The sequence below is a fragment of the Strix aluco genome, chromosome 4 (assembly GCF_031877795.1).
Source record: "Strix aluco isolate bStrAlu1 chromosome 4, bStrAlu1.hap1, whole genome shotgun sequence".
NCBI classification, from domain to species: domain Eukaryota; kingdom Metazoa; phylum Chordata; class Aves; order Strigiformes; family Strigidae; genus Strix; species Strix aluco.
Window position 1 is genome coordinate 96373184 of NC_133934.1, and position 22583 is coordinate 96395766.

The 22583-nt window shown below is 35.7% G+C and overlaps 2 protein-coding genes across 2 annotated transcripts in view; one reads left to right on the top strand and one right to left on the bottom strand.

Moving 5' to 3' along the window:
* AVEN (apoptosis and caspase activation inhibitor) overlaps nt 1-12979 on the top strand; it is a 103695-nt gene extending 90716 nt beyond the window's left edge. Inside the window, exons 3-6 of the mRNA XM_074824481.1 lie at nt 5687-5757; nt 9344-9439; nt 10963-11323; nt 12535-12979. Of these exons, the coding sequence (XP_074680582.1) occupies nt 5687-5757; nt 9344-9439; nt 10963-11323; nt 12535-12653 (647 nt within the window). The 3' untranslated portion in view covers nt 12654-12979. The remainder of the gene's footprint in view (nt 1-5686; nt 5758-9343; nt 9440-10962; nt 11324-12534) is intronic.
* Nucleotides 12980-13058: 79 nt separating this feature from the next.
* RYR3 (ryanodine receptor 3) overlaps nt 13059-22583 on the bottom strand; it is a 254312-nt gene continuing 244787 nt past the window's right edge. Inside the window, exons 98-104 of the mRNA XM_074824480.1 lie at nt 21848-21994; nt 19810-19944; nt 17711-17867; nt 16561-16625; nt 16370-16470; nt 14753-14804; nt 13059-14007 (exon numbers count right to left, since the gene is read on the bottom strand). Of these exons, the coding sequence (XP_074680581.1) occupies nt 13912-14007; nt 14753-14804; nt 16370-16470; nt 16561-16625; nt 17711-17867; nt 19810-19944; nt 21848-21994 (753 nt within the window). The 3' untranslated portion in view covers nt 13059-13911. The remainder of the gene's footprint in view (nt 14008-14752; nt 14805-16369; nt 16471-16560; nt 16626-17710; nt 17868-19809; nt 19945-21847; nt 21995-22583) is intronic.

A 22583-nucleotide genomic window follows, 5' to 3' on the forward strand; every position in this document is an offset into this window, starting at 1 on the left:
CTGTTCTTCCTGAAGAGACACGCTGTTCCAGAAGCAGCACTGGTTTCCCAAGATCCTTCTTACTCCTTTATCTGCGACATGTTTTAAGTTTTGAGGACATCATTTAGCCTTGATCAGATGATGCTGCTGTTTGGTTAAATTCACATATTTATTTTTCAAATTGTGACTAGTAGTACTGTGTAGTTGTGCCAGGGAATTAATTTAAAGTATTTTTCTTTTTGAATCGTGTTACGAATATGCCTTATGGTTTGCAGTGCTGTCTACAAATAACCTTGACATCAGTACGTTTGGAGAGAGCTCAAGAACTCTACTGGTAGAAGAATGTTATTTGAAATATTTTCTTTAATATATGTATTCTGCTGGTAGGTAGAATTCTTATGCTGAACTGTTGCATAAACCTTCTGGAGTTTGTAATACATGACTGTGCAACCTACTGGTGAGCAGCAGAACCAGGGAAGAATGTAGGTTGTCCTAAAGTGTTTGTGGTGAAGGCATCTTGTTTGGAAATACCTGTTGTGTTCTTGATAAAAGACAGACTTTGCAGTGACTTGCAATATTACTGATCCTAATAGTATCTGAAGAAAACCAATAGATGTTGAGTTCTTACAGGGTCTTTCTCTGCTGTTTTTGTATTCTCACAATCTGAAAATTTCTTTTACTCAATCTATGCTTGTAGCAAATTGCATAAGTAGCGCATTGCAGCCTTAGTCATAGTAAAAGATAATAGTTACAGTGTGTACTCTACTGAAGTAGAGAAATTAAAAAAGCAGAAATAGAAATTAGCGATGTTATTAGAACTGCAATGAAGAGTCTTTGGAAGCTTTGTGTTTTCCAGAAGTCTGTTTCTCAGTGGTATATGCTACCTTGTTGTGGGAACATTACTGTATCTAGATGATTATCTGTTTATGCTGTGTATAAAATTATTCATATAAAACCTTTGCAGAACATACATTTCATAGTGTTGGAAGAATATTTATTATTATTTTAAGTATATGTAAGTCTCCTTTTGTAGGATAAAGAAAGGAAAACTGTTAGGTGTCCGATAAAAGGAAGTCTTCAGAAGTATTTATTCAAAGAGATTTTTATATAAAATGAGCATTAATTGTAGATAAACAATTAATATATGTATTATATATAAAAATATCTATATATCTATGTTTTACATGTATAAAAAAATTGCACTATGTGAACACTGCATAAGGAGAAAAGACCTCTTTTGATTCCAATGATGTTCCAAAGCACCTAGTCTGTGGTTCTTGCTGTTTCCATGCTGTTTTCAAAACATTCTAGTTAGATCAAGCCATGGCATGGATGGGAGCTCTTCCTCATGATTTTTCTTCCAGTTTGAGGAGGTTTTTGATTAATTCACACCTAATTCATGCCAAAAGACTGGTAAGCTTTAGTTTTCTCTTTGTGCTAGCAAGTTAGCTTAAAATTTGTGACTTAGTAGTTGTCCACCTTTTCTTTGATCTATAGATTTCTGTCTTCTCTTGGACCTTCTACATGAAGTCTTGCACAATTAAAAGGGAAAGAATATGTTGCTTATCTCCCCCCCTTCTTCAAGAGAGTTGGTCAGTCTTATATGAATGACTGATGGTAGATAAGATTTCAAGCATCATTCATGCCTAAACTCTGCAATTCAGATTGTTTTTCCCTGCTGAAAGTGTTAGAATGGAGGATCTGGTTCTTTTTTTTTCACCTTAAAAATAACATCTATTTCCTCCTGCATTATTGAAATGCATGAAGAACACCAGTGGAACAGGCAAGTAACTTGTTTTGGTATTATATCCTTTGAAAATAGTGATGAACTGGGTATCTCTTGCAAGATAAACTTGCAAAATTGCTTAAAACCTATTCTAAAGATGGACTTTCTTTGGAGATAATTTTCTCAATTTAGTAACTCAGGAAGGCCTTTGACTAGTGTAGTAGATGGTGCTTTTTGAGATACTTTAGATCTCATTACTGATTTCCCAAATGTAGCTAAGTTGTAGTTTTCTGTTGTAGTTTATTGGGTTCAGCTGAATACTGCCGTCATAAATTTATTGCATATTATTTAGCTGACTAAACAGACTTGTAGGCAGAGGCGAGAGTTCCCAAAATAAAATAAATACGAGATGAACAAAGGTTGGAAAACCCCAAATAAGTTTATCAAAATCATTGGTGCTTATTTAGGAGAAGGTAAACTCTTGATTTAAAAAATGGGTTTAGAGTCTTATATTTGCCCTTGCAGTGCTTTACAGTCACAGCAGTCTTAGAAGGATCCTGTTACATTGTTTGTTCCCTCCCTTCAATTTGAAAATCTCTAAGACTACAGAATATTTTTCATCTGTTGTCAGTAATGTTTTATGTCTTTTGTTTTTAATGAATTAGAGAGTTAAAATGAACAGTCATTCCACTGATATGTCAGTTTTCCTACTGAAAACCATTTTTCTTCTATTTTTTCAACTTTTAGACTCATTTCACAGATTGGAAAATACTTACTACAGATTACGGGTAGGATTTGTTTGATCCTGAAGAAATAATTGGGCTAATAAGGCTATGAAACACACGTTCTATTTAAATCAATTGATTTAGCTTTAAAATCTATTCAAGTGGTAGGAAAGCATGGTGGTTTAGATCTGCTGTTCTTTCATAATAAAGTTGGATTTTATACAAGAAAGAATATTAAGGCTTATTATGAATGTTACCAAAGACAGTGTGTGAAGTTTACTTGAATGCATTGTTTTTAGCTACTCTGTGTTTGAAGTCCAAGTGATATTTGTAAGTAACATAAAAACTATTCACATGAAGAAAAGTATTTTTTATGTTGGAAGGAACTCGGACTCATTGCAAGATGTTTGATTAGTATTCATGGCATAAAAGGAAGTTATTTTCAGGGTAAAGGAATTTGTGAAAAGATAATTGGTTAGACCAACATTCTCATTAACCTAATTTGCATTAAATATGCTACTGTGAATTGTAGTTATTGCTTTTCCATTTGAAAGGCATGCTTTGTTAACTTATTTAAAGAGCCTGGTTAAACTACGGTTTAAGACATACCCTTTAATTCAGCAATACAATGTCAAACTGAGGATCTGTTATTACCAACTTTGTGAATGTGGAGAATCATAAACCAGTTCTTGGTCCCAGTGGACTTTCCTGATGAAGTAGGTTTGTTTAGCTGCTTTACATCTGGTTGTTCTCAGATATTGAAAGCATTTGACTAATCCTTTAGTTTAATTTTACTCCTTTATAAGAGCAGAGGAAATTCTTTATTTCCTCTGTGACACAGCATGAGAAATAACTGCAAGAGTCTTGAGGATATTGGAAGAAAATACTTATGCCTTTGTTCTAATAGTATGAAGACTTTGAGGATCACTTGGTTTAATTATTTTTCAATAAAACTTCTTTACATATGTAACTAAATTGAGCCTTTAAAATATGAGTTGTTAAAACAAATTAATTTGCACATTTTTGTACCCATTTTAAAGTCATGAGACTGAAGAGTGAATTTGGATTTCTTTAATTTTCAGCATTAGTTATTACTTATTAGCACTATTCTAGATGTTTTGAAACACAGTGATTTACTGTTGTGCCGTGTGCAATGAAGAGGAAGGCACCTTTGTCAGCAGTGAGTCAACTGCGAGTGCTCAAGTGAAGTACTTGCATCTGCAGATAGATACATGATGACAGGATCTTATTTTTCTATATAGCCGAGCATACCTGGCTGTCATGGAATGTGGTGTTTGTGAAGTATACAAACTAAACTTTTATAAAATTAGGCTGTTCCTTGGATATTTAAATGTTAATTTCAGTGATTGATTTTAATTATCTGCACTTGTATGGTTTGACACTGGTTGTTTTCAAAATAGTAATATGTAGAGGCATTGAAGGTAAACCAAAGCCTAGCCACTGATCAACCCAGTAATGCTGAACAGTGTTGGATAAATCTAATGAAAACAGGGAGATGCAAATTCAGGGTGGACATAGTAATGGTCATAGATATCTATATAAATACTGAGCTGAGAAGGTCACTTTCTAGCTGGAATAGTTCTGAAGATGATGATGATGATGGACATATCAGGTACACAGTGTGATTAGTATATGAGTACATTGCATACCCAAAGAGAGTATATGAAATGTAATGAATTAGAAATTAATTTTAGATATTAAAAAAAAAAGCCATGGCCAATACATTTTATATTCCAGCTGGGAAATGGTTAGCTCTCCCTTTTTTTATTGTTTGGCAAAGAAATATGCCAATTACTATGCTATTTTGCTGCTTATTCATTCTGTTTGCAAAACAGAAGCTGGCTGATGGTTGCACTATGGAGTAAAATTGCTGAAAGGCTGAACTCCCCTATGTTTTTGGACAGGCAGACAATGGAAAAGAAGCCAATTTTGGGGACAGCACACTGTATGTTCAGATTTTTCATGCAGGGTTAAGGGCATGATTCAGGAATTGTCAAAGGTGTGAATGGCAGGTAGGCTATTGAGACCCACATGGAAGTTAGATGCTCAGTTGTTGGCAATGCCGTTGAAAACTTCTAGCACGTTCATTCTCTATTAGAGGTTGGGAAAGAATGAGCTGTTGCTTCTCAACTAACTGCTGGACTAAATCCTAGTGACTTATAGGTGATCTTCAATTCTTGGGATCAAATTTGATCTCCTTCACACAATAATTCAACAGGTTGTTGGGTTTTCTTAAAAATAAAGGTCCTGAAAAAGCTATTTGTTCTCAAACCACATGATCTAAGGCACATGTCCCATACTCTGCATCAGCAACATCTTTGCTTTCCATTACTCTAGACCTTTGGCCATCATCTTGCAACCCTAATCTTTTGTGTTTCCTCTGTCACAAACCTTACTAATTTTTTTGATTTCCTGGAATTCTTGTGTGTTTTTCAGTAAATTTGTAGGACTGTGTTTCACAACCTAGCATGGTACTGCTATAGAAATATTGCATCTAAACCAGAATAATAACCCAAGCCCCCCCCCCCCCCCCCCCCCCCGTAGTAAGAGGAAGTTTCTATTGTCTTGGAGAAACGTGGTAGGAGGTTAGAAGATCCTGTAACTAAGGTTACATATGTAGCTTGATTAGCCTTATTTAAGGTTTCTTTTAATTCGGTCCTTTATGCATGTGAATTGGAGTTTGGGGTTCAGTGCCTTTATTTGATGACATACTGGAGTAGGGACTAGCTCAAGGAAGAGAGAGTCTGGAGAATTTAGCTACCAGACAGCAAGAAGTCTTTACTTGGCCTGTACAAACTGGTTTTAGGACATTATAACCATATAACCCATTTTAAGAGAGGTTTGCATGTTGGTGAGAGAAGGCCTATCTGCAGCACTTTTAAAGCTGTTCATTAAAAACACTCTGTGAATACTGCGCATATTCCCAGTATGTTGTCCAAATCAGACTTTTCAGTGAAAATCATGTGTGTTGACATGGCACCTAGGACCTCTTCGTTCAGTTTTGAATTTGTTGCACCTTTTTCAGTCCTGTTTTGCAAACGAGATTGAAAGATCTTTCTATAGAACCTTGACTTAAAGAAGTTTAATGTTGTGAACACAAGCACCATTAAAGTTAAATGCAAATTTGTTGAAGATGTGGCATTTATTGATTGAATTTACTTCTGTAGGGTTGGGAACTTTGGAGAGAGCTTGTTATTTTTTAAAAATAAACATATTTTTAATTTCTTTTCTGTAGGAGATTCCTTTGCACAGTTCCGATTTGCTGACGAGAAAGAATGGCATAGAGAAAGCATATGGCATAAGCAGGTAACAGAATTATTATTCAAATGAGATTGTATGGATAATCACCTGGCACAAAATACCTAGGCAGTTGTCCTTTCAGCAGCAAATTGTTTAATACAATAATAGCACTCTTTATTCTGTATATTTTTATTAATTTGTCTCTGAGGCTGGAGGCTCTTGAGTCTTGTCTTTTTTTTTTTTTTTTTTTTCTGTTGTACTAATCAAAGCAGGAGGCTAGGTTTTTAAGTAATGTGGAAGAAAAGAACAAGCAAATCCATACAGTGAAAGGAAAATAAGGGACTGTCACTTTGCTTTACTGACATATCAAGTCAGCCTTCCTTTTTTAGCTGTATTCAAGAGAAAATAGTTTACTAAAGTGACTATAACAAAACCTATATGAGTATATTTGTATAGACTATGAAGCTTGTTCCAGTTTCTTTTCTTGCTGGAATAAAAAGGCTCAAAGCAATAGAGGTTTGCCATTTTCTATATCAGGATACTGGAAAGTGTCTTAATGTCTGCAGCTGTCTTCCTCACATAAGTCACCTGAACTATTGCAAGATAAATGCTTTTTGTCTTCCAAGCTTTTCTTAAAATTGCTGTAAAACTGTGCTTGAGTGTTTCTTAAAACATACATGTGTATTCAGATTTTAAAAGTTTGCTATTTATTTCCTAAGATATTGACAATAATTACTCCCTGGGAAGTGATATTTAAAGGTACATTAAAGTCGCAAAGTCATATTAAAATGAGGAAATAAAACCAAGTGCAGCATTTGTTTAAACCATCATGTTTGTTTAGTGGTATGTCTCTCAATGACTGTGTTTTTTTTTTTCTTATCAGTTCCTCCCGCTCCTAGCGTGCAGGCTGTCAGTATCTGGAATATTAATTTCTTCATAATTTCCTCCTAGGCTTGTCATTATAGCATTTAGGTGGTTGGAACACATTAATTAATTTCTGAATGGCTAAAGCCATTGTGAGCAGGGTGAAGTTGCACATTGCCAGTGGATTTCACAAATACTCTTCTGGCTGCCAGTGATGAGACTGCACAGTTCTGGAGCTGGTCCCACGCCCTCGCTCACTCTGAAGTGTGCTGTGGTGGGCACTGCCTTCTACCTCTGTCCCTACCAAACTGCAGTCGTTCGTCCCATCCCATCCAAATTTGTTGTTTCAAACTGTTTCCTGTCTTTCACTGTTCTTATGTCAGTTTGAAATAGTTTACTGTGCTAGTCAAAATTACCATTCTTTTGATTTCTTATTTTAGCCCAGACAGTTTCATAGCATTGTCTAATTTTTCACATTATCTCTGGTCTTCAGGCTGTTATCTCCTTTTTGTTTCTGGCCCATCTTTCTTCTCCCTGAAAGCTGGATCCAGGTCTAATTTTCATCCGAGATCCGCTTTGCCAAATTCCTTGCCTTTGCCTCTTAGCTCACCTGTTTCTACTTCTTTGCCATTACGTACAAGATTAGAGAATTGTTAACTGAAGTGAAGTGATTATGATGGAACAAAATAAAGCAGAAAAGGCATAAAAATAGTTGCAGAATGACTAGATATATCCCATTTCCTTCTATTTGTGGAAAGCAATGTCAAAGCATCAGTTTCAAATCGAATGGAAATGTAACAGTGACATCAACAGTAACGAATTTTCAGTTTATTAAGACTTATCATTCATTGTTACAAAAGGTAGATCTGGATTTACTATATTAATAACATGCAGTGAAAATGTTTCAGAACATGGTCTGCAATTTAAAAATCAAGCAGCTAATAGTAACTTGGAATTTTCAGTAAAAAATGGCAATTCCAGCAGCAAAGTATACCTCTACCTATTTTATTGAATAAATATGTGTGCCATGATGTGTTTATCAAATACTGCTTTGATCCCTTTGTTTGTTTTTTATTCAAACACCTCTTTTAATGAAATCTCTACTGGATATTGAATTCCTTCTTCCATTATGTTATTTCTCCAAATTCCTCTTTTCCTTCATCCTCAGACTTTCCTCCTCTTCCCTGTCTCCAGTTTCACTGCTGTTCACAATGTTCATTCACATTAATCTTTTTGCAAGTGCACTTTGCTCTTACCACATGTACTTAAATGTTATTCAATGATACTTGACTTTTTACAGTTTTTTTTATGTTACCAGATTCATATGATTTCCTTGTCCTTTGCAAATGTGCAGAAAACATATTTGATCTTCACTGTCTGTCAAAAGAACTGTTTTCTGAAGCTTTAGTTCATTGCTGGGCAACAAGAATTGCCTGAAGATTTTTTGAGGTTACCTGTACCAGTCAATCATCTTTCATGGTGATCACTAATCCATTGTAAAAATAGGTTGTTTGTAAAGAAGAAAAATTCTAACCATCAGATATTTGTTTGGTCCTTTTAGTCTTGTTACTGGACACCAGAACCAGAATTTGGATACAAGAAACTGTTAAGCAAACTGCATTGTTTCTTTTTAAAATTTATTTTAATTTTGTAACTATGCTACCGGAACACACTATGTCTTTGATGTTCATTCTTGCTGTGTGTGCAGGTGTCAAAAGCCATCCTGTTTGACTGGCTTTTGGGAGCAGTGTGAATTCCTTTGACAAACCTCTTACAATATGGCACAAAACACTCTCTCCTAATTTATGAATATTTGAAATTCTAGATGTCTGTGTTAGTCTATACCATATTCAGAGGTACAAATTTTTGTCCCTAAACTAGATTTAGAAGCAGCTTCTCTGCTTCCATGAAAATGAGAGTATAGACTGAACTTAAGCATTTTGTTGTCAGATTTTAAAATAAGTGATGGATACTGAATTATATTTTTCATCAATGGTGTATGTGCTCAGAGTGTTCTCTGTACTGTGAGCTCAAAATCTGTTTAAGTCTACCAAACTCCGGGGTGTTCTCTAAAAAACATCAAATATTGCTGGTCCATTTTGCAAAAATTTGTTTTTAATAGTTTACAGCCAGAAAAAAAGGGGGTCAAGAGAAAAGGAAATTCCAATAACTGTCACGTTAATAAGTGACAGTTCTGCCTTTTAAGCAACTAGGCAACAGTAGAGTATATTTCTTGAATATCTTGAATATGATTTAGAAGCATATTCAACTATAGTTTGTTGCTTTTGTAAGCATCAAAACAACATTTTAAAAGATGGGGAAGTATAAAAAGGGCCATGTTGTTTAGACACTAAAACCAGTAAAGCTACATACAAGCTACATGGTTTGATTGTATAGAAAATAGTAGCCACTCATTGAAGAATGGCAATTCCCACTGCATAGAAAGCTTCACAGACTAAAAGATGTTTCAGTTGGAAAAGCCTCTGACACATTGCCAACTTGTAGAACTATTTCCTGCTTTGGATTTTTGAGGTGTTGCCTAAGGAGCATTCCATTGTTTTTAAACCTTTAAGCAATTATTTGCATTGTAGGTGTTTATGTGGTAATTTAGCCAAACTGCTTTGTACATGTGTAATTTAAAACTATGAATTCCTGTATTTCATTAGATTGTTCTTTACATTCCTCGAATGTGTGGAACAGGGGAATGTAATAGGTTAAAGTCATTATTAGTTCATGGTTTTTTTTTTTTTTTTAATACAAGCATACTGTGTGTTGAATTATATTTCAGTTATCTGCACTTTCTGTTGACTGCCAGTCTTTGGCCCAGGCCCTTCAGGAATTGCCTTTACATCTGAGGTTGAATGTAGCTGCTGACCTTGTGCAGGTAATGCTGTGAATTTTCACAAGAAAATGCAAATATTTTCAGTGAAACGATCTGTGCAAGAATGATTACTTTAAACTTGGGACTTCAAACATAAGTAGAATGTATGCTATAAGTAAATACATTTCTTAAGACTGGCATGTCAAATGGCATGTAATGCAGGATACCCCCCTATCAGCACTTTTTGTGCTTTGTTGGCTTTAAACAAAATGCTTTGATGTGCAGCACATTAGATTTGAAGCCAAGTATCAGAGTGTTTGATGTAGACTGATTGCACTGGTTTTGTATTTGCTTCTCTTGTTAGCAGCTGTTAAAAGCCTGCACCAAAATTTTCAAAGTGCTTTCACATTCTTTCCTGTTAATTATCTTAATTGCGATTTACTCTTCTATATAGCTAATAGCAGACACGTTTATTCCATGAATCAAATTTACATCTGTGTTAGAACAGGCAGAACTGTCAACCAAACAGGTGAGGAAAATGTCATTTATGCTCTGGTGAAAAAAAAAAAAAAAAGCAACAGAATATTAGGAAAAAATGTTTCTTTAGGCTGTGAAAAAGAAAATATTTGTGCAAGGGCAAAAGAACCAATGAGACTTAAATATAAAAACAAAATTCTTAAAAAAAAAAAAATCCATCTGCGCAAGCAAGGAAAGAGAATCATGACACTTACAGAAGAAATTTTATTTGTTTGGAGTTGCATAAAGTGTTTCTGTGACTGACACAACTATGCTCTTTCTTAAGGGACCTCAAATATGTCTGCAGATGTGATGTGTAAGGGAATCTGCAAAAAAAATGTTATTTTCAAATACAGTTTTCTTTTTAAGAGTTCTAGTCATGGTCTTTAACTTTTATCAGGGTTATAAAGTGTGTGTTATGGCATTTAATCTTTGTCTTGTAATTCTGACAGGTGATGTGCTCATCAGATATGCTGCAGTGTTATTAATGCTAGGGCAGCCTGATAAAAGCAGCATCTGTGTTCCATGGTTAAATAATGAGTTGCCATTTCTTGTCTCACTATTTGATAATGTATTGTAATTTGTTTTCATTTTTCAAAATATACATCTATATACTATAACTTTTGCTAAATGATTTTAAGCGACCTGTAGTATGATTTGCTTTCAAGACTGGAATTTTGGAGGGAAGGCCTAACATAGGATAATGTTTCTAGCCAAATTCTGACTTCAGTCATTCCAAAATTCAGAGTATTGGTGGGATTTCATTACAGAAGAATTAAAGAAAAGTAACTCTTCAGGAAGTATTTGTGGAAGAGTGGAACTTGCTGATTTAGCTTACAATCTCATATTCCTTAATAAGGGATAAAAGGAGTCTGTATGTTGTAGTTGCTTCTGTAAAATTATCAAGATAACTTTAGTTTACTTCTACTTCTGACTTCAATTCTGCTGAAATTCATTGTACCTTCTTAAATGATAAAATGTAGGAAGCATGAATTACAATCCAAAGTAGATAGAATAGTAAAAATGGAGTTAATCACTAGAAAGACTCAAGTCCTTTCTTGTACTCTTAGGCATCAACACCTGTAGAGCTCCCACAGATGAAATCTAAAATTATTGAAGATAGCAAGAGGAGAGCGCTTCTCTTCCAAAAGTCTCTGGCTCAAAGTGAAATGGCGTTGGTCTCCCATCCCATTGGTGATTCTGTTGCTCTATCAGAGCCTGGAAGTAAAAGTGGTGCTAGGGCAAGTGCAGCAGAACCGTTTCAAAGAGCCCATCCACTATCAAAGCAAGAGACTGACCATTTGGATGAAGAACTAGATCTTCTCCTAAATCTGGATGCTCCCATTAGTACAGAAAACAAACCTGTGTCAGATGTATTATCCTACAACATATCAACTAAGAAAGATTTGAAAATGGATATTAAGGACAAAGGTAAGATTTCTCTTCTCCCCAGCATGTCCTGATTTAATTTCCATTGCTCTCTCTCTTTGGGTGATGTTTTTGAACTCTTGATTAGCCAGTCAACAGTACTGCTGTCATCATCTCTGTCAAACTGCATTTCATTTATCCGGGGCTATGTTCTGACCCATTTGTTCCTTTTCAGTTTTAACTCCCCACTGAACTAAAGTTTCACCATTGTCAGTTCATTTTAAGCATTAAGAGAAATTCTTCTGCAGAACAGCATTAGTCTTATGGTTCAGCAAAATTTTAAATAAAGAAAATAATTAATGTACTGCTAGAGGATTTTAGTGAGAGGAAGATAAAGGTTTTGCATAACATCATCAGCCCTTGTTCACTGTGCTAATAGTATACCGAACTGACAGCTATTTCCAATGGTCTGTTATAAATGCTATTTTCAAACTTTACTAGCATTGTTTTTACCAAATTAAGTTTAGTATGGAAACAAAGCATATACAGAAATCTTTACTTTTCAGGAAAAAAAGGCAAACCCTTCCTTTTGTGTACATTCCTAGCAGTTATACTACTGTTTTGTTACTTCTGATGGAGATGGTTTGCTAATCCCCCCCAGTCCACAATGCTGTAAAAGGATTTTTAGTATCTCTGATTTTTTTTGCAAGAATTATTTTCTTGCTATCTTAAAAATTAAGTCTAAGATGGTTGAAGGTGTAAGATGTCACCACAAGCAATACAGCAAGCCTTGTTACTGAAGACAATCTTGAAATACTCTTTCATTTGAGAGGTATGTCATGCTTTCCACTCCAAAGCACAGTGTAAATCCCTGAAGAAAACAATGCCCTCAGAATATGGAATCACATCATGCTGTAATAATCATGCAGGGCAATCTGCTGTTGTGGCCTCCTGCTCCTTTCTTACATTAAAGTAACCTCTGCAGCAGACAGGATTGTGAACAGATCCCAGTCGGGGGATGATTTATAACCTGTCTGCTGCAGACCAGGCCCTGGCCCCCTTGAATCAGGTGGAAGCCACATTGCTCTGGTGGAACTTATAAAGGTGCCTTTTTTTTTTTTAATTGTTGCTTCTATTTTTGGAATATGACTTGCTATTCTTCAAGAACTCTGTTTAAATAGTCAGTTGTGCATTAAAAAGCAAAATGATCCAGGACAAAGAGCTGGTATGGAATTGTTTCCAGATTTTCAAGTCTCTTCTTTTCACTTTTCTAGAGCCTTTAAAACTAGATATGCCTGAACAGAAGAGTACAGCATCACAGCAACAGCAAAGCACATCTAAAGATCTTACTGAGGAAGAGCTTGAAGATTGGCTAGACAGCATGATTTCCTGAAGCTCAAATTTTCTTACATGAATAACTGAACATTAAGTAGAAAGTTGACTCTTCCTTTATCTCCTTGTTATTTGCTTTATGTTTCACCTTGTTCAGTATGCCAAATGCCCAGTTTTCTTTACTGGGGCCTAAAATTCTGTGCAACCAAAATTCATTTAGATGTGATTAAAAAATTAAGATTAATCTTCTTAGAAAGGTCTAAAATTTGTGATGGAATTAGGATTTTCTTTGCTAAATATGCAGGCTACAGTACACTAAGAGAAAGTTATTTCAGCTTGTACTTGCTCTGTGTAGTCCTTAAAATAAAGCTATGAATGAACAATGAATGCATGTGTTTTTAGTCACCATCCTCACACCACATCTCTACATTGTAGAAAAATGAGAAAGATGACAGCAAAGGTAATATTTGGTTTATAATACTTTATTGCAGTGGGCACTTTTTATTAGAGGAAAAAAAAAATGCATAATCCTAGCAGCTTCTACTTGCAGGTGACCACAGAGCATTGTTTTATTTTGGCCTAAGATTTAAGTTGTATTCATTTTGATACAGTGTATGTCTGTCTTTAACAGCAGCATCTAATAAGCTGTTATTGAAGGTAGTATATAAACAAACTTCAAGTGCAATTTCATACAGAAGGACAGAAAAGCAATACAGTTAATGGATCTGTTCATCTAGAACACTAACACAAATAAAAAGTTTGCATAGCTATGTCTACAGAGATTTTAAGGCACTTAATGTTTCAAGGTCGACGAAGTGTTTGAAAATGCTTTCTTTTTAACTGCTTAAAGCTTTTCAAGCTGTATCTTAATACATTCACTAGCAAATACTGGGGGGAAAAACAGGACAGCAGTTAGTTAAAATATTTTTTTTGGAGGCATGGCCTCTGATGTTCAAGTTCTTAAATGTCAAATGTTGTGCAATTAAGACACCTTTTAGCCCTTTCGACTGTACTGCCAAACACTAGGTTAATGATGTAGTTAAAGTTGTTATGATTTCAGACCATGTTTGAACTGGAAGGCTTAAGTTAATCTGGCATAGTTTTCTCTTTTCTAATTAAAATTCCAACAAAAGACCTGTTTCATATGTGGTAGGTACAAAAAGCCTATGAAGTAGTGTCAAATTTTAGGTATGTCTTGAAGTTTAAAGACATGTAAAGCAAATACAAGCTGTGAAATTACACCATGAAAAGGAAAGGAAGGTTTTTTTTTTGTATACTGGATCTTAACAGTTCATGAATAAATAATTTCTTCTCTGATACTAGCCAAGTTGATCCTCATACTGTTTGCGGAAGCAGTCCCCTGCTGGGAAAAAATCCCAACATCTTTCTTGGTACATCTTCCACACAAATGACTCCTGAAAATAACAAAGAGTATTATTTTAACAGACACCTTGTAGTTGGCGCTCTAGATAAACCTTTAACAATAACTGGGTACTGTGCCTATTACCATGGAGTAGAACTGTGAAGACATTAAAGATTGTAAGTCAAGAATGTTTGTAAAAGTATTGTTCTGCACTTTTCGTGATTCAGTACTACTGAAATTTAAGCCCTATTAGAAAAAGCGTGTAAGTAAGTATAAATCAGTCTAGTTAGAGCAAACCTGTACACAATCTGTATATGTAAAATGTGTTTTGGTTTGCTTGGAAAGCATTGAAGTGTAAGGTACTTCTGTAGTGTTTGCATAACAGCTTCTTATTTGAGATAAGATACAGTTAAATCCAATTTATTTTCTTATTTATTTACATTTAGGGCCTAACAACACTAAACATCCATCCATCCATCCATCCAGATACCTATCTATGTATACATATGTAAGGATTTAGATAGAGTAGCTTAACTACTTGATTCCCAAAAGATTAACAACTGGTATATTTCAGGGTTTCATTTCAGAGGTAAGATTACTAGTAATTGGCTTCTGACAGATCATGCTGGGCAGGACAGCACACTGCTGCAGCCCTTTCCCTCCCAGAAGTCTCTCAGGGAGGGTGGCATCTCTCCACTCCTTGGTAGTACACCAGTTCCACCTGGTGGTACACAGCCACAAGGCTGGAGAAGATAAAAACTTTGAAAGGTGAGGAAAAAAAAAAAATTTCTACTCACCTGGCCAGTATGCTCAGTTTCATCCTTGTTAATGAGATACATTAAAAAGAACCTAAAACAAGCACATGAAGCAGGTATTAATGCAGAAAACCTAACATCTCTGCCTAACCTTTGCTAGACTGGGCTGTGTGAAGGAGATTGCTGGCTGGCATAACGATACTGCTAGGTGTCTAAAATACTTTGTTAAAGGAGAAAATTCTATCCTCCAGCACGCCTCCTGCGGAAGTGCTAACAGATGTAAAATCTGTAGAAGTGGAAAAATATGGTTTAGCATTTTCTTCATTGCAGTGCTAGGAGCAATACCTGAATTAGGCATATGACAACTCCTATACACATATGCTCCAACATCTCACCTTGGAACAAGTTACTATGACTACTATGCAAGAAGTTTGAAGTGTGGAAACACCCAGCTGCACCAGGATTTCTAAACACTCATTCTGTACCGCTCAAAAGCTGAGCCTGTCTAGCTCAGATTCAAGAGAGCTTGAGCTAATTAGGAAGGTGGCAGAGTACTAACAATGGTCTGTTTGCATGTAACACAACTCTTGCTTAGCCACTTTTGATGCAGTGCATTTGGAATTAAACTTGGTATGTGCTTTCATTGTAAATAAAGAAATGTGCAGTGATTGTAACATTTGTCTAATTAAAGGGCAACCTGCTTAGAAAGGTTGTTCACTATATAGTCTCATATTAAGGAAATGACCATTTTTATTTTACTGTGAATCACAAGTTCACATATACCAATTAAGCAATTCAATACAGTAAGCTTGGAGGTTGTAGACTGGTAAAACTACGGATGTTAATGGAAATTTGCCTCACCAAAGTAATGTGCATTGCTTTTGCAGTGTCAGTTGCTATGCAAGGAATAATGCAGCCACCACTCCACCCCTTTAAAAAGTTCAGATGCAGTATTCCAAAGCCAGACTTCTGTAAGATACCACCAGTTCAGCTCATTTGTTCTACCGGCACAGTGCTCATATACTTATCACTGTTGTATGAGTAACTAATGCCACCAGATGAACTTCTTCAATATCCTCTTTGATCTGTTCTGTATTTACTAGTGAAAGTAGAAGATCACGATCTGGGCAATAGTCTAAATACATACAACTCCTGATTGCTTTGAGGATTCGGAAAGCTGCACTGTCACTAAAGAACTATAGGATCAGACTTGTGCATTATTTTTTATAGCTTATCTTTCTGGAATCTTCCAGAGATGCGCTTTTTGTTTTGTTTTGATGTTTTGCTTTGGGTTTTCTTTTTGACAAATTGAGGCTAATTTTTAATGGTTTTATCAAGGTTACCAAGCCCCTGGAAGTCACAGTCAAAATTCCAAACTAAACTGTTGTTCCCTATCATTCCATATATGTGGGTTTCATTCCAGAGGAATAGGGAGTTGGTGTGCCTTCAGGTCTCATTCCACTAAGGTAGTTCATGTGTAAGGTGAGCACTTTAAAGATAATCAGCAGTGTGGAGTAGAAGAGGGAAGACCAGAAAGGGATGGAGCTATTCCTCAGTCCTACAGAATTCTGGTTTAGGATTGTCAGCAATGTGTGCGCCTAAATTACTCTGGAGCTGAAAAGTCTCTTTATCATAATTCCAGTAGTAAAATATACTTACAGATAGTTTGCCAAGTTGTGTTCTTGCAAAGTGTGTGTTTCAAAGCCATGTGGGGTTGTGTCAAAATAGTCATTGCCGATTCCACAAATAAAACATTTGGTCTGGAAATACAAGTTGTGGTTACGAATGAATTACAACTGTAACAATCTAGATGAGTAAGAGTAACGAAAAATGTAGTGTGTTACTCATACCTCCATATCTTCTCTCACTTGTTCTTGCTGGTCTCTTAGTTCACCAAAAGCATCAATAATCAGACCTATTTCAAATGGAAAAGTAACAGCACTTCAGTACTTAACAGCGTTCATATTTCAAGTAACGTGTCAGACATCCTCCACTGTCTTTAGAGTTTAGCGTACTTAACGTCTAGGTTGAACAATTCAAATTACAATGTATCAATTTCCAGACATCTAACATTTGTTTACACTGCACTCCTAGCAGTAATTTCTCTTAGATGGAAGTGTATAACCTTGAGAGTAGAAAGGCTTTTCTGTACTTATATTTTGGTCAGTGTAACCTTCCATAATCTCATCTCTTTTGTTCCCATTTTCATTCTCCTTCTCATGGAACTCCTGTATCCCAACTTTTGTTCAACAAAGATGACTCTGCTCCCACAGGCCCCCTGGCCAGTTTGTGATGCTGCTTTGCATTTGAAGCGTTATTCCTCCACTTCCCACATGCTAAGAATAGAGCTAGATCATTATGGGTGCTCTGACATTCATAACTTCTTCTTGGTATAGATGTATTACATTTTTTCTTTGCAGTGTTTTTTCCTAGCAGCCTTAGGTCAGTTTATACAATGAGTGTTGAATACTGTTAGTCATTGGAGAGAGGTCTCCTTCTCTGTAAACCACAACTACAAACCAATTAAAACTGCAAATCATCCTCTAAAGGAAGAAGGAAATGGGTGCGTGGCCATGGTGACTTTGTGCCATTTCCCCTTTCCACTGTGAAAGTCTCAATCCCCCTGCCTGCTGTGGTGGTTCCAAGTTAAAGGCATGAAGAGTGTCTACAGCAAGTCTCTCCAGGCTTAAATGGTTATTATAGGAAGAACAGCGGTCCTGCAGAAGCTGCGTTGTTGCTGAGTAGTTGTCAAAGTGTTCATAAACACTGTAACCTGGGTAAGTTACGTATCTTGTGCTTTGTCGTTGTGTGGTACTTGGGACAATGCATTATTTGTGAGTTAAGTATAAAATTATTACTTTCAGAATTAATGATTTTATGAGCTCAGAAATAAGTCTTTATAGCAATACTGCTAAATTTACCTCAAACACAAATATGGTTTAAATACATTGCAGAACTTAAGTAAATTCTAACAGTGTCTACTAAGATAAGTGGCAGTACCTTGAATAATAGCCAGTAGGATAACAATGACAAAGAAGAAAAATGTGATGTCAAAGACTATTCGATACATTTCATAAGGGTCTCCAGCAGGATCCTCAATTTCATCTCCAATGCCACCACCAGCTCTCACCCCCACATACATGTGGAACAGGTAACACTAAAAAAGAGGGAGGAAAATTACAGATATGTTTACCATAAATGAATCTGCTCTGCTAATTCTCTTCACAAGTTATAGTAACAAAGAACACATAATTCTCCATGTATCACACGCTGCACCAAAAATCTGTAACTGTCTTAACTAAACTTCTGTCTTAACTACATCTTCAAGTACACTTACTAAGAGGGGGAGTCAGCATCAGCTGTTACTTCCTAGGTCTTACTTACAGACTAAAACCATTTGGGGGACATTTTTCTTGTATTTGTTACTGTATTCAACTATATTCTACCCCTTATATTAATTCCTAAGGTTCTAGCTTGCTCTGAGTAAGCAGAGGACTTCTTTTAAAGTCTTGTAATGGAGTTTAGAAATGTTGGCAAATATTGCCATAAAATAAATAGTGACATATTCACAACACAGATCTATCTGTGTTTAGGTGGTTTCTGAATAATTTCATTTTGCAATACTAGATGTCTGGTTTAGTGCATTGTAAATTTTTTATGATCTGGGAAACATAGCCTGTGTTCAGGTCGATGCGGAAGAAATGACTTTACAAAAATGTTGCTGTGTGTCATATTTTTTGAACATATAAGTCTTTATGGAAAAATCTTTAAGGAATCTTCTGCTGAAGCAATATACTACTCAAGTTCCTGTATGACTTGGCTACCAAATCTTGTAAACCACCTTCAGTCACACAATGTGGGTTAAAACAAGGGAAGTCTCTAAGCCCAGTCCCTGTTCTGAAGTCACATTAGGCAGCAATGTTGGTGTTAAATAATCAGCATAAAACCTGACAAATCTGGTCTTTTATAAGCAAACACTAAACAGAACAATACATCCATTTTTATAATGCAACTTTACTGTTGATGTAAGATGCTTGTACTAGTTTAATCATACTTAAAAATGTAACTTGGAATTGATTTACCTAACTTGGTAGAGTGGTTTAAAATGTAATATAGTTTCATTATTCCAATTACTCCTACATCTATTTTATGACCAGACCACTGTATCCAGCTTGCAGAGGGACCAGTTAAATAATACTGCTTGGGCAGTTTTCATAATTTCTATCATTTGACATCTGACTTGCACTGTGTGAAAGAAAGGTCAAGAATAAGGAGGATCATTCTGTTCTGAGGTATTTTATTCTATCTTTGGCATATAACACAGGACAGAGAATGATTATTCCATGGAAGAAATGAGCTGGCCACAAACTCAAGGCTAATACATTTTTAATATCTGAATTTGCAGTGTTTTCTGTATACAGTAAGAAAATCAAATCCTCTTCATACCATCATAAGTATCTGTAGAGTACCTTTTAATATGACATAAATGACATCATGTGGCAACAAGTGGAAATCAGAAGGGAAATTAGTAGCGTTAGATTATCACCCATAATAATTTTAATTTCCTCCTTCTCTACTCACCCTTGACTTATTACTTCATGACTAAATTACTAATTGTAAGCAGTTTGGAGCAGGCTTTTATAAGTAGTGCTAATAACATCATATACTTCATATATCTTAAGGACAGGAAGAGCTTGCACACTTGCAAACATTGGGAACAAATTGGGTTTATTTGTGCTGCAACAACACAGCTTGTTTTGGCAGGGCTGACCAGTTTGTCATAAAATTTCGTTATTGTCATACTTTAAGGGTTTGCCATCTTCACATGTAAAAGCATTGCAGCAAATCATATACTACAGTATTTAAGGGAAAAATCCAGAATAGCTTCCCATACTGGTGAGTGTCATCTATCTACCGTTGAGTTTAGACCACTGGAGAATGCAGAGGGAATTTGAAGACCATTTAGATTTTCAAAATGACAAGAAGAGACCCATGGATTTAACAACAAAAACATCCCTCCTTGCTTATCATTTTCTCTTTTAAGTATTCATTTGAAAATTCAGGATGAAATTTAATCATGCTAGTGATGTTTTAGTTACCGTCATCATGTCATCACACTTCATGTCTGGTTCATCTTCATCTTCACTTTTGTTGTAGAATTTGCGGAAGAAGTTGAACGCCACAACAGTGTAAAGATACACTACTACAGCGAGGAGTCCTACGGTAAGCACAAGCTGTGTATGGAGACATGACATGAAAGTAGGTTTCAATTTCATTCTGTCAGAAGAGATATGCTAGCTCAGTGTATTGCCTTAAGTATTGAAAATGTATCGTATTGTACCTTTCCCAATAAGGAAACTAAAGATAGCAGTTATGATAGCTTTGAGGTCAACCCATTGCTTGGATCAGTGTAGAGGTGTTCTTTACCCTGCTCTCGTGTGAAAATCAAAGGGAAAAACAGTACCAAGAAACTGAAGTTGTTTCCATCTTTCTGAGCTATATGCATACAAACTATATATCACCGAAGCAACGTTTCCACTATTTAATTAAATTCTAGTAACTTGAAAAACTGGATATACAGTGAAAATTAAATTATAAAAAATAAACCCCTTTAGTTAATATGATGAATAATTTCAACTGGGACTTATTATGACTTATTTTCTATTTTCTGTTCCAAAGCTGGTTAGCAAAGCCATCGATAAAGTGGATAGAAAATTTTTTAGAGAACCAAAGAGTAAGTAATTTCCAGGTCTTGCTTTTAAGCAAATAAAATCCTTAGCACTTAATGAGACTAGATTATATTGTTTGTTGGAGTTGGCATCAGAAGGTGCAGATCTGGAGAGGAGTTACGGAAGGCTACATATTTTTAAAAGTGCAACAATTGGTATTGCTCCTAAATGTAAGAGTATTGAATGAGCTGATTGTCAGATTATCGCTTTCTGCAGATCTCTAAGTAGGCTCCCAAAGTGAACATTTCAATTGAAAATCTGCAGGTGTCTTTCAGTGTTCATATCTACTAGCAAGAAAAGCAACAGGATTAGAAAAACTAATCTTTGCTTGTTAAGAATGTATACTAAAAGCTGTGGTTGAAACAGTTTTGTCAATTATGCTCAGTTTTGAGTATTACACTTAGAAAAATCTCATAAAGAAAATGTATCAGTCCTTACATTAAAAGTAATATAACTTTGGTCATCTTGGAGGAGAATGAAGGGGATAAAACCAGATATTTCGTTTGTTCTCATATGTACTATTTGAGAAACTTCCTTTCCTGATAAGGGAAAAAACTTCCATTGGTTAATTGAAAGATGAAAGAAATGAAAGAAAGGATTAAGCAAACACAAAGGATATAACAGAGTTAAGCTAAGGGGATAGTCTTATGCCTCTTCCAAAACGTTATACAGTTCAAAACATTTTGACAAGTCTAACAGGGCATAAGAGTGGGCTTAGAATATACGTTACTGCATTTGAGAAGGAATGGAATGTGTATGTTTGAAATTAAATTTTGGGGAAGTTCTGTTAGATTTCTTAAATGTAAGTTAAAAAGTGTGTTAGTGAAAAGCTTGTTTTAGTTGGTATGCTAGCTATGAACACAGAACCTTTAGAGATCAGAGAATGATTCCCTGTGGAAGTTTCAACAAAAAGTTTTGGAAGTAGATTTTATTAATCTGATTTTTGCATGACAAAGTTACACATAAATATATTCCACAATGCAGAATGCCCATACCTGTAAGCACACTCATACTAGCTAAGTATTGAAATCTCAGCTCCCAGGTCATTATTACTGCTGTAGCTAAGGAGAGATTGTGAATTCTTATTAGTTATCACCAATCAGTTCATCATTGAGCATAGAGAGGGAGCTGGTTAGGTTGTAATTGATATTCTTGTATTCTTCTAAAATGATGCATTTTTCTATTGTGTACAAAACTTTAGCTATCAGCACTCTCTGGGTATAGATTATTATAATTTCACAGGATTTAACATGTATTAAATGTGCTGCAGAAGACACAATGGGCTCTATTCTTTAATCTAGTTAAGATCAAAATGGATTGCCTTCCAGTATTTCCTAGGTATCATAATATTTTTTCCAATACTGTTACGAAATGCATTCATTTTCAAACCTTTGCACATAGCACTAACCTGTTTGCCATTGTGCGTGACTGAAGACAAAATGGTTCGCAGTGTCTTGAAACCCATAGCAATATCCAGCAGATGAGCAGCAAAGAAGAAATTGTTGTAGTGCCCAAGGATAGACATGGTTGTATACCAAGCCAAGTATAAAAACGACTGCAGAGAAAGTGAAAAGTGGCAGAATGTTAGCAGGTGCTAATGTGCATTACTGGATCCAGAATATAGCTTTCTTTTAGTCACTCAAGTTACACAATAAAGTAATATATCATGATCTGATTTGAATCACAGTCTGAATGTAATACCTCTTATTTCACATGTTCAAAAAGACTATCTTATGCTGTCTCTTATCATCTCCGCTGTTCACTTAAGGAGTGTTTATTGCTTAGTTTTGCTAACGAGACCTCTATCTTTACCTATTTAAATGCAGTCTTCAGCATATATGTTATTAACATCAAAATCCCTTTGTGAGAGACGACTTGTGAGTTATAAATCAGGTCCTGGGAGAAACAGGGCCTGAGAAAGAGATAAGGAATGTGGGGAAGCGGAGAGCCTCCAAGCCAAGGAATGTCTCAAACACTCCCAGGTAATGAAACTACAGTCACAGGGTGGATAGTGTGGAGGTTGGAGCTGATAAGGCTGCCTGGATAGCACAGGATGCAGCTGGAGTGGGGAGCCCTGTGAAGGCAGGACGGTTCTGCTCTGGGGCACCTTGTAAAGTTTCAAAGGCCATCTGTTTCATGAATGA